Genomic DNA, 13,403 nt, shown 5'->3' with positions numbered 1-13,403 from the left:
TGGTCAGAGTGAGTGCAAAGCATACAAACTTATATTAGTTGTGTAATAATTATTTTTAAATAAACCTATAAATTGCCAAATGTGTCTTTTTATTATAAGGTATTGTAATATTATGTACATTAAATAACTTTTATACACCAAAACTAAACAAACCATTTCTTTAATAAATAATTAATGCCCTCATCAGCGCTGATTTCGTAACAAAGACTATGAGAACTTAATTATAATTTTCATTTGATTTTCCGACTGTTTAAAGCGTTTTTTGGCAGTTCTTAATTTTGTGCGCATATTTTTTTAGATTTATTATTCATGTGAAGTGAACGCAAGAAAATTCAACGATTGTTCGTTATTGTTAATTATCATGAATCAAATGAAGAAAAACGTTATGACGCAAATATTAAGAGCTTTTCATTGTGTGATGACTGATGATATAACATCGGAATAAATATGTTTCTATAATAATATTATAAGAACGTATAACATTCCGAATAGTCAAAACATACCTAATAACAAGTCTGGAAACTTTGTTTAATTGATTGTCTGTTTGAACGAGCTAATCTCAGGAACTACTGCATCGAATTTAAAAAAAATTCCTCTGTTTAATTCATTTATCAAGAAAATATATATATAGTGATGGCATTGCGGCATAGTGAGTTAGTTACGCATAATATCATAATTAGTGTGAAACCCCGAACTTACACAATTTCATAAACTCTTTAGCTAATTAATTAATTATCATTGACCATTGTATTAATATTTAATTTTATTAATGTTCTTTCAGCTTCATAGCATCCATTTGTCCTCTAGCGTACACGTAACACAATATAAACACATAGATTATGCAACATCTGCATCAGATTCCGTGTAAATAATTGACTTAAACAATACACCACTTTACATAAATATCATTTCAATACAATTAATTGTATTACATTCATACCATCACATCATCGCGGATTTAACAATACAGATTACAAAAAAATGCAATTAACAATAATGCAAAAGGATGCGATAGCATGTGAATTATAACAGAAAAAATTGTAATGGAGTCCATTGTTTCAACAAGGATAACTAGTTTTTTTACGAAATGTCATAAAATTACTGTATTGTCTATGCTTCCGTGATAGGGCTCGTAATAGATGTACCTAATAATTAATACGTATTGTATCGTATCATGATACCTGTGTTATGTATACGTTCTTTACATTACCCAATAATAAATAATAACAACTTTCGAAATCACAATAAATCTACGCGCAGTATTCATCTATTCTATAATATTTATCTGCTATTTCTTTTATACTTATTCATACCTTTACAACATTTACATAAATAACCACGTTTCATTTCAACAAAACATTAAACACCTATAATTTACACCTTCCTCTTCATTATAAGCATGTTTCTTATGAAATCTATATTAGAATATTATGTAATAATGTCACCTTACCTTTATATGAGTCATTCTGTGATAGTACAAGTTGGAGCTGGCCGTGAACCGTTTTCCACAATGCTGGCACTGATGAGGCTTTTCCCCTGAATGTATCCTTCTATGCGTATTGAGACTACTTGATGTGCTGAAACCTTTATTGCAGACCATGCATACGTGAGGTTTTTCACCTAAAATAAAATTTAAATTGAATAAACTTATATTTTATTGTTTAATATAATCAGAGAGACCGTGCCTTACCCGTGTGCGTTCGCATGTGTCTCTTTAGTAATGACGGCCTATCAAAAGCCTTTCCACAAACTTCACAAGGTAATAAAGCCCTCTCTGACTTCGCTGGCCTTCTTTGGATTTTTGGGGTCATATCTAACAGTTCACTCGAAGAACCCGCTGATGATGATGTTAAAGAATCACCAGAAACAGACTTGTGCTCATCTTCAGGCCCCGAAGGAGGTGAAATCGGTAATAATATTCGAGAAAGGAGGGAAGTAGATAGATCTAACGGTGAATCTGAAATTAAAGTAACCCTTTAACATAACGATCCACATATTCAGATAATTAAATAAAAATGCAAGTGCAATTGCCGACGAAACGCAGATAAGAATATTTTTATCGACATTGAATTAAAATTTCCATAAACAGAGATATTAAGTGTGAACTAAATGAGTCGGTGGGTGGAACCCTCTTAACACAGATCATATTCCCATTAAACTCAGTTCCAATCAAGACGAAAAAAAATAATGATCCGGTTAATTGACAACCGTAAACATGTTAGTATTGAAGTCTAGACAATTTATGTTTATTGCGATCTGTTTGGAACTTGGCTCAATAATTATGCTTTTGTATCGTTTCTTGTCGCCGGAGTTAAAATTTCATTTATGTATGGAGGAGCTCGGCTTATAATCTATGGATATTGGGCTATTAATCTCTGCGGTGTCGGTAGTTCTAACAGCTTAATTAGCCGTTTCTCTAGCATAGATACGATATTGTAATTAATTGTTCTCTGCAATGATTTGTTGAAAACTCTACGGTGAGAGATCGATAAAATCTTTGGCATTGCGCAGATGCGTTAAATGCTATTTATTCATATTTTAAATGGAAGTTAACAGATGTCGATGGGTAATTTATTTTCACTTAAGGCTGTTACACGCAAGCGTCTGCCAGCGAACAGTAACGAGGTTGTAAATATCACTGAGTTACTGTCAGATAAGTGTTTAAAATCTACAAAGTTCCTTGTCAATGTTTTAATGAACTACGCATACGTAAACTTACAGGAATTCCTGAACGCAGCGTAATGGTTCTATTATTTATCTTCGAACTAGTTATTTCTTTCTTTACGTCTTTTCCTATCGTATGCTACTAATTCTTATATGCCTACTGTCATCCAATTCTATTGTCCTTATAATTTTATAAACATGAACGTCCGTGTCGGTTAGAATTGATGGAAAGATGTTTCGTTACAACCGGACATGAAGCGACAGGCTGAGGCCAATTACATTAGTTTACATAAAACAATTATTAATTGTATCTCTTTGGCGATATTATTCTATTCTCCTTTCTGCATAATTTCATAAAAAGTATGCAATGTCAACAAAATTCGTCCTTCACCTTTTTCAACAATAAAATCAAAACAAACACGATATTGAACTCTACAATAGATTCAATTCAAAGTGCATTGAACTTGCCGACCTTTAAACAAATTCTCAACACTATGTGAAAGGGGCCTAAATTTTAGCGATGTTTTTATATAGATATAGTGCTTCCGTCGACAGCTGCATTCGAATTATCGATACGAGGCCGAGCGATCGGATCTGCCTTTATTCAGGCAAACGGTGCCGGCTTCGTTATCGCTTCGTAAAGCGTTTATAGCCATCCGATTATTCGATTGCTTTTATTCATAACTTATAATAAACTGAGATATAAAGCGCATACCTTTGCAAATATCGCGCGATAAATTAAAGCGTATGTGTAGAATAGTTTAATTGGTTTCAAACGTCTGAATAGAGTATATTTTAATTTTTAAAATACTTACTTGAAATATTGCAGTTTCAGAACAAAGTTTGGATCGAAAATAAATAGTTAAACTATGGATAAGAACCTTATAAGAACCGAACACAATAACCAAAAAGTTAACATAATAAAGAGAATTCTATGAAAATACTTTATCAAACACTCGGGTAAAATCAACATCAACCAAAATCTTTTCACACTGTAATCCATACATCTGTACAAACACTGCTACAATCTCCCCATAATTACTAATATATTTCAGTTACGCGTGTATTTATCTACCATTTACCGTGTCATCGATCGGCGCTTTGGAGATAAAAAAGCAATCACGAAACATTCGACTACCGGCCTGAGATGCTGACAACGCTGCCTTTGAGACGCCGCCGCTGATAATAAGGAATATCTGGCACTTCTAAGCTTATGGAGGATCGGTAATAAGATTTATCATAGGTATAGTTAGGATTAATTGATTGTTGTACGCAGCTTTGGTTGTTTATGTTGAATTTCTTTATTAGAAACGGAAGGATACTTTTAACAATTCATAGGATATGAAGGAAAATAGCTTACTCAAAACTTTTCTACCATTTCATGTAAAATATACGAGTCAATAAATACTTAGCCTACAAAAAGTATACGAAAATTTTGGAAAAGTGGCAATTTATTTTTCAACATAGTCTCCTTTTAGTTCTATACACTTAGCCCAGCGATGCTCAAACATTTTTAACCCGTCTGAAAAATAGGTTTTCTCAAACTCTTCAAAATAGGCCTCCGTGGCAGCGATAACCTCCTCATTTGATCCATATCTATTCCCGGCGAGGGATTTTTTCAGATTAGGAAACAGAAAGAAGTCACCAGGGGCCAAATCTGGAGAATACGGTGGATGAGGCAGCAATTCGTAGCGTAATTCGACCAATTTGGCCATGGCAACGGCAGCCTTGTGAACCGGTGCGTTATCGTGGTGAAACAGCACCTTTTTCTCACCCAGATGGGGTCGTTTTTTCTTTAATTCGGCGTCGAATCGGCCCAATAAATCGGCATAGTAAAGCCCTGTAATTGGTTTACCCTTCTCGAGGTAATCGATGTAGACAACTCCTTGTGAATCCCAGAAAACGGTGGCCATAACTTTTCCAGCCGTTTTTACAGTTTTCGCCTTCTTTGGAGCACGTTCCACGGTCTGGATCCATTGTTTTGATTGCTCCTTGGTCTCTGGTGTGTACCAGTGAATCCAAGTTTCATCGACGGTCACAAAACGACTAATAACTCCCCTGGATTCCGCTTAAACAGCGCCAAACACGTCTCCGATGTGGACTCACGGTTGCGCTTGTTTTCCGGTGTGAGTAAATGCGGCACCCATCGCGCCGACAGCTTTCTCATGCCGAGTTCCTCGTGAAGAATATGATGCACTGTTCCTTCTGAAATGCCTACAGTCTCAGCTAGCTCCCGAAACTTCAATCGGTGATCTGTCAATACGAGATCATGGATTTTTTAAATGTTTTCCTCCGTAACAGCTGTTTTTGGTGCACCTGGACGTGGTTCATCAAAAACCGACGTAGGGCCACGTGCAAACTCGTTGAACCAATTCTTGAAGGTGGTTATCGATGGAGAAGAGTCACCGTACACAGCATCCAAGCGGTCTTTGATTTCGATGCGCTCTTTCCCGTCCAAAAATAGGAATCGAATCACCGAACGATATTGCTCTTTTTCCATTTTTGTAAAACCGATCGACACGTTCGCTTCCATAGGTTGTCAAATTAAAACAAATGCAGGGATTTGAATGAAAATTTAAAAAAATAATTAAAAAAGAATGAGCTACACTGTGGTAAACCTATTTTGAAACAATAGCGCCCTCTGGCGATGAGGCTAGGTACTTATTGAATGCACCAGGTAAGTTTTTATGAATATACTCTTGAACTATCTCCGCCTTTAAATGTCCTGATCTATCGGAATTAATAAGAGTTTTGGATTAAAAATTGCTATACCATTCAATAGCAAATTGAGCTTAATCATTATCAAACAAACATGAACCTTATTGTTATGGCAATACATTTTTAAATACATTACACATCCACTTTAAACTATCATCTAGAATTCGAAGCCGCTATCTGTCGCGGGAGTACAGTCTCAATCTAAATACATTCGTACTATCGTGTGAAAACATCCACTTAGCAATTCTTTGATTTGCCGACGCCAAGGAAATGTAACAAGCTGGTCGGAATGTTAATATTTTATGTGCTAAATGTGAATGATGGTCTATTTGTGGTTATCGAGCATGTTAGTGTTTGGATTGTTGATAAAATAAAAATATATTGGCTTTTGCATTGAATGGGTGTGAAAACACCCATTCAATTTCATGATTGATACTATATTTGGATCAGATACAAAGCGAACGTAATCAGGACAACATTAAACAATAATGACGAATTTAGAATTTACACTGATATAGGTACTTAATATAAAGAGAAGACTAGGCGGAAATATCAGTACCTACAACGGAATGGTCACTAAATACAGTACGGACTACGGATTAATACGGAACGAAAACGAAAAGCAGTTTAAATATATATCATGTAAAACATCTAGGACACCTCAACCTAGAACTGAATAAACAGGCCCTAATAGGTTAATTGCCAACAATTTTAGCATTTTCACGCATCGTCAATATTGAACTACAATTACTACGTCGATCGTAAACGGTTGATATGAGCTACTTTCTCCACATTCAAACATAATCACCACCTGCTAACAGTATGTAGATTGTAGAATATTCAACCGAAATAAGTCAATATGACGTAAGAGTAAAGGCTGATAAAATGATTGATGAACGAGCACCTAATCTAATTGAGTTGGCTCATAAAATATTGATGTCATTAATTATAAATATTTATTTTTAACTCGATAAATAGTAAATGAGCGTACGGAACGAGGCTTTCTGACAGTGGAAACGGTGAACTGTTTTTGTTCATAATTTATTGATGAAATACAATTTTCAATTTTATACATGATGTATTGCACGGCGTCATTACGGTGGATTGCTAATTTTGAAGCTACCGCTAATCCTACTTATGTTCTGATTAATTTGTTTATCAAAGTAACAAATTTAAATAATAAATGATAAAGAAACAAACGCTTGACTACAGAAAGCCCAAATGACATATTTTTCTCACTTTCATTTTATTTTTTACGGTGAGATGTTATCCACTTATTTAAATCTCAAGACTTATATTATGATGACCTATAGAAAAATATACCTTTTAAAATAAACTTACCCTCCAAAATGGAATCCATCGTCTGCCTGTACAAATTATTCCTCATCCTAACAAAGAATAATTCCTCCGGCCTTTCAGGTAAATAATACACGACCAACTCCGTGTGAGGTGATATAGCTTTAACAGCTTCGTACACCGGCTCACCCTTGACCTTGGTGCAGACTAGGTTCACCTGGAACAATAGAATATAGGAAACATGATAGATGGTATCCAGGAGCTATATTTTTGCTGTCATACAAAGATTTAGAGGAACGGATAGTGCGTAAAAGTACGAGTTATGAATGTGTAAATGGTTAGATGTATGGAGGTACCGTTTTAGTTAGAATTATGGTTTTAGACAGCTTTGAATGTTGGTGGAAACATTTGAATGGTGTTAAGGCTAAAATCTATCTGATGAGTTGAGGAAATACTAATGCAAAATTGAACACAAAATGACTTTAATTAGTCATTAAATTAAAGTCCCCCATCATTCACAGACAGCAACAAAAGATTTTCTAAAACATTTAATGATCGGTTGGGAGTTTAATTATTTCGAGAATGTTATAGAAAATTCCGAAAATCTTACCTGTGGTCCATAATTTTCTGAAACTCGCAAGAATCGCACCCAATTACAATGCCTTACTTGCACTCCACCCGATGTACAAACTTCATCAAACAACCCGAATCTATGCCGTATCTGCAACAAAGAAAAAAAATGTATCGATAATATTAAAAAAACAACATAATATAACAAAAAGATTAACTTGTAAAAACCAGTAAATCCAAATGATAAGGTTAAAAACATTCCTAGTGTCCATATCGCTAAAGTATACTCGAAGATATATTTTTATTCATTTTAAATTCTTATAAACGGTAGTAAACATTAATTGAAGATGTAACTGATATTCAAATAGCAATTAAAGCTAAAATTGTGTGCAATCAACGTGAAATAGCTCCAGTGCAATATGCATACACCATCGTTATCATAACAGATGTAAATTGCGTGCATTTCTTTGCGAACAAAGATTAATATGTAGACGTGACAGATTAAATTCTCCACGGTTCAAAGATACGATCTCTAATAATATCTGTTACAGATGAAGGGTTTTTGATTAAATTTATGAAGAGATTGTATCTTTGATGTAAAATACGTTTGATGGTGGATCCATTTATTTGAATGCTTATTTCATTAGGATTATTATTAGAAAAGTTTTTAAATATTGAGTAAGTGGAAAACTTTAATCATAATGAAACTGAATTTATAAGTCCATAATGAACGGCTAAAGCCAAGAAACAAAAACACTTTTGAATTGATTATCTGTTTATTTTATTCATTGGCGAGCTTTTAAGTGACCGCCGAGGGATTATGCATGACGACGTGAAGATTACAGGCCATACAACTCGTTCCTTGATTCATTTTACTGTTAGCTTCAGTATTTACACATTATGGCTAGTTAATGAATATTATTGAGTATAATTTAACTTTACAATAGTAGGTTTTTGGTCATAGTTTGCTATGTCATTCGTACGAATCAGCTATGAAGATTGGTGGTGGATCAGAGTATTGGTAGTTATATTTATTTCATATTTTAGGTTTTTATTTTTTTATTAGGAGCTTTATTTTATGTTTGATGCAAGTGATATTTTCATTAAAATTTCACTCAAATCGGTGCCGTGGTTTAGCCGTGAAAGCGAAATAGACAGATGTATAATTGAGCATTCATAGATTAAATTAGTGTGGACCGAGTGCATTGAATGAAATAAGTGTAAATAAATAATATATTATAATAAACCTCTTTTTATAAGCACATAAAATTCTTTAGCACCTATTGAAATCCATCGTAAATCGTAATGCATTGAATGCATAATATAATTAGAAAAAAGTATGGTAATATTATAAACAACATCTATTTATGTGACAAAAACTTGTTTATATCTCCGTAATTGACAGTTCTGTAATTATAGAAAAATGAATGGTCACATAACAATTATAAAACCATATCTTCTCAACAGAATGTTTAATAAATATTCAATTGAAAGTAAGATATAACACGGAGCATCATTAACGTCTTCCAAATATGTTAAACGCTAATAAAAATGTAAATTTTATACAAATGTAACACCCGTGTTGAGATTGAAGATTCAGAAATAGGTATAATAAGTATTCTCAAATTGGCCACACAGAGTGAATGAATTTCTAGTAATCAATGAATTCATTCAATGAAACTAAACATTTCCAATTTGTTGCCAATGAGCGTTTATACAATTTATTGCAAAAATTGTGTTTATATTTATTTATTAATTAATGTAAGAATGTGTCCATACCCAAAGAAGATTATTTTTATTTAAGTTATAAATCTATAAAATATAGGATCTCGTTCAGGTTCACAAGTTCAGTTCACAAAATATATTTCTAAAATAATAAGAAAACATAATATCAAAAAAGAGGGTTATTTTATGAAAGTACCTATATTTATTTAGTCTTTTGGATCGTGTGATTAATTTCTATTTTTTGTAGGTATTTAAAGACAGCGTTTTGAAAACTAGGTACATAAATCAGAATAAATAAAATACAACAATTATTTTTATGATAACTTTCATGGAACGAAAGTACGCAATACAACAAAGCTATTATATTTTAAAGCCACATGTATATTCGGTACAGCGCAATAAAAAGCAATTTAAGATTCCATCGAATACAACTCGATTTTATTACGTGAGCCACCAATCGATTCAGTATCGATTTTTAATCAATCTCCAAAATGATCTCAATCAAATTTAATTGACGTTCCGAGGGCTTAAAATGTATTAAAAAAAGATGCGTTCGTCGTATCCGAAACAGATGAACAATTATTTATTTATTATTGAGACGTAAGTAATGAGTATAATACCAATTACTCGATTTTTTGCTGTCATAAATCAATTAGACATGTCAAAAGTCGATTGTTACAAGATTATGTCTTGTATTTACTGTCTCATTAAGAGTACAGATAGACATTCGTAAGGATTCTAATGCAGAAGTAAGTTTTATTGGAAACTATTTCTTGGTAGGATATTATTAATTATTTTTATCTGTCTGTATACGATTTGAGATAGCTCTGAGTCTTCATTTCCTTGGTCTTCCTAACGTTTTACGCCTCTTCTCCTTTTTACGGCGAATGGAAATACGCTTATAATACAATGATGAAAAATATGGATAATAAATAAATAATAATAATAAAAAAAATAAAAAATTATGGATTTATGAAAAATTCAAGCTAATTGCAATATTGGAAACCATAAAAAAGAGCGATGAAAAAAAAGCTCGTCCCGTAATTTAATATACCAACTTGCTTATTTTATAAAAAAAAAACTTAGAATACCAACCGATCCCTAAATATTCTTTGTAATCATTCTTATAAGTCCTTTGTCCCGACTTTTCTAAGGACCATGATTAGCTGCATTATAATACCAATATCCATAAAAAATAATACAATAATTTAATGATCGCGTTCTTAAACAGAAGCCCAAATGAACGTCCGCGCCTCGGGCACGCATTACGGACATCTCCGCATGGCGAGTCGGGTAAATTTTGTGTGTTTCCATTCTCTTATACGATACGAATCTCAATAATATGTGTCACTACAGATATTTAAATTTGAGGTACTACAAAGTTATGTATGTGATGCTTCTCGAATTCGATAACTTGATTTCTAAATGTTATATATACTTTTACGTGGAAATATTTAGTAATCTGTGCTTTTACTTTTATTTAATTAAGTATTGGATACTAGGGAAGACCTAATGATTAGACAATTTTTAAATATTGAGTTCAATTTTTGAAAATTATCAAACTATAAAGCTCAAGTGAAGACATTATATAAATTGATGACAAATCCACTAAAAATAGACTAATAACTATATCTATGAAGACCATAACAATTTATACAGTATCAAATAAAAACAAATCAATAACCAAACAACATGAACACAATATTTAATCGCTACTCAATTGCCTTACACACTCCTCGACCACCGATAGAAAATATGAAAGTCAGGCAATTTAACAATCACGATACAATTTTCGCGTGACAATGGAAACGGTGTCTCGTGATTGCGGCCCGCGGCGGTTATTTGCCGCACTTCTACCAAATTGCGCTGCGCACGCGCATATTTTTTAAGAATGTCGAATGAACACTCGTTAGAACATTGAGTTTAATAGCAAAGGCATATATCAAAATATAGTAATTTATTGTCGCAATGTATCTTGCGGTTTTTCATAAATTTGTAGTAAATCTTTGTGTGTGTAAACATAATATTGATCGTTACTTAATAATCTAAGTTGTTTTGATATATTATATGATTATAGAAATTTGCATTTAAAATGATACAAAGCTTAATAAAATACTTTCTATAGCTTTTTGTAAAAGCTTTACATGTAATAATTATATCCGCTATGATGTAGATAATAATCCATCTAATCTTAATACTATTATAAAGGCGAAAGTTTGTATGGATGTTTGTTACTCTTTCACGTAAAAACTACTCAACCGATTACATTGAAATTTTCCTTTGAAAACGCGGGCGAAGCCGCGGGCGGAAATCTAGTAGGTATATAAACGAATAATACACATACAAACAACATCATATTTTTTATTCCATTAAGCTTGACCATTCAATTAAGTCTTCTGCATTTCTCTTAGCTAAAGCTGTTACAAATTGCCTTAACCACTATCTACATTACTATTACCTATACACCTAAACAAAACATTTTCATATGAACTTTCCTAACCGAGCTTACGTAGAAAACACTCAATTTGTCTACGGATACAGCACGTGCCGGGCACTGCCGGGCAAGTGGTGCGAGTAATTCAAGTGAAGTCGTGAAGGCCGCAGGTACGCAATAATAATACAACATTACGCGGTTCTGTCTCGTGGTACAAGGGAGAGGAGCGAGCGGTTTGTAAGGTGGTAGCGGGTGAAAGTTTGAAGTCAAAGATATTTTACATAAATGAACTAAGGTGTTCAAATAGATACATTCAGACATAGAATACATTCAAACTCAAGGTAAGGGTAAACTTAAGTAAATTTAATATGAATACAGAGGATGTATAATGTAGACGTTATCTCGTAGACGCAGAAAAAAATGACAAAAAGCTTTTCATTAAAATACACGAACGATGAATAAAATACACGAATTATATTAAAAATTGCAGTCAATTTCTGGAAATACTTACTCGTGTACAATAAAGGTATATATACCTTTATTATCTCTATATATAGAGACCCTGTAGAAATAATGCTCAAGAGCCAATCAATTTTTACGACAATTCAAAGTCACATTAATTAATTTCACCATTCATTCTTTTAAATTAACTTAAATTTGTTATAATTATTTTAATTCCAGTTATATTATAAAAAAACAAAAACAACAACTGATATAAATAAATCAATAATTTGAGTTCCACTACACCTTGTACCACATAAGTCTTCGAGGCGTCTGCGGTCTTAAGTCGTACAGTCATGATCGAAATTGCATCTCATTTTATACGACCCACCGGTTGATTGTGTACCAATTGACAGGCTTCGTACCAAATAATAGTGTGCAAATATCAGGAAAGCGGTTTTGTGCCCCTGTTTCGTACAGGTCATATGTTTTACATACTGTTTGCTGAGTGGGCGAGGGATTACGGTCCAGCGGCTAAATTGTCATTATAAACTAGTTAATAATATTAAGTAGGATGTGCATAGCTATTAATGTATGTAATGTAATATAATGCACTCCGTGTAAAATCAATGTTTGGTTTTCTTTGCGATGATTTTGTTGTACTACAGAAAATTATAATGAAAATTCTAGTTCTGCGAGCATTCAATTATTGTAAATCGTTTTATAGAAGCTTAACAGAAAAATAATTTTATAGGTACCTACATGAAATTAGATATTTATTATGAGCACACTAATAATTTACCATTTACCTTTCAATAATTGGATTAAACATTAATCATTTTCGGTCTCTGGCTTCGCATGACACAAAACATGTGCACTTACAAGCAGCTAATTCTCTTTATCCCCTATTTACATTGACAATTACCAAATGTCACGGTCTGGCACGCTCCCGTGGTATACTGGCACGTCACGCTCAATATTGCACGCAGCGAGCGTGTCATTGCACGTCATTCGATTAGTTATCACCTGTACGCACTTGTTTGTGGGGTTACGGTATTGCACGTGAGGAATTTTCATTCATTGATGTTTTGAATTAAATAAATAGATAGAATAATAAAATATAAATGTGTTGCTCTATTTTACTAGCAAGCAACCTCTTGGCTCAAGGAAAAGTTTCTGCGGAGCGTAGAATCGATAAAACATGACAAAAGTAGCCTATATATTGTTATGCTACAAGACTATATTGTAGAGTTGAATTAAAAATCATTCATTTTAATCCAACATCATTTTTTATAATAACCAGAAATAAATAATCTAAATAAATCTTGTGTGCCGAGCACACTTGTCAGAAGTGAAACTTCTTTGGCAAGATTCAAAGATACCAAAATCCTCGCTTTACTCAATGATGTGATGTTATTGCCATGACGTGACCTTGAAATTTATCACTTCAAAAAAAACCGTATATCCTTCGCAATAATAAACCCCTTATTATTTTATTGTAACTTATCAGTTAGCGTATCAAAACACGGGAGAGCGTGCAATACCGTGACGCAGT

At 33.1% G+C, this 13,403-nt stretch overlaps 1 protein-coding gene across 1 annotated transcript in view; it reads right to left on the bottom strand.

Moving 5' to 3' along the window:
* Positions 1-13,403, bottom strand: part of LOC149909136 (uncharacterized) — a 53,240-nt gene that overhangs the window by 14,434 nt on the left and 25,403 nt on the right. The window contains exons 2-5 of the mRNA XM_090120238.1: positions 7,289-7,399; positions 6,724-6,895; positions 1,691-1,957; positions 1,451-1,620 (exon numbers count right to left, since the gene is read on the bottom strand). Coding sequence (XP_089976364.1) covers positions 1,451-1,620; positions 1,691-1,957; positions 6,724-6,895; positions 7,289-7,399 — 720 coding nt within the window. The remainder of the gene's footprint in view (positions 1-1,450; positions 1,621-1,690; positions 1,958-6,723; positions 6,896-7,288; positions 7,400-13,403) is intronic.

The sequence above is a fragment of the Colias eurytheme genome, chromosome 4 (assembly GCF_061535395.1).
Source record: "Colias eurytheme isolate Ceu_HAF_F1 chromosome 4, ilColEury1 Martin Lab GWU primary, whole genome shotgun sequence".
Lineage (NCBI taxonomy): Eukaryota > Metazoa > Arthropoda > Insecta > Lepidoptera > Pieridae > Colias > Colias eurytheme.
Note: the sequence above shows the minus strand (reverse complement) of the source record. Positions and strands in the feature narration are given on the sequence as shown.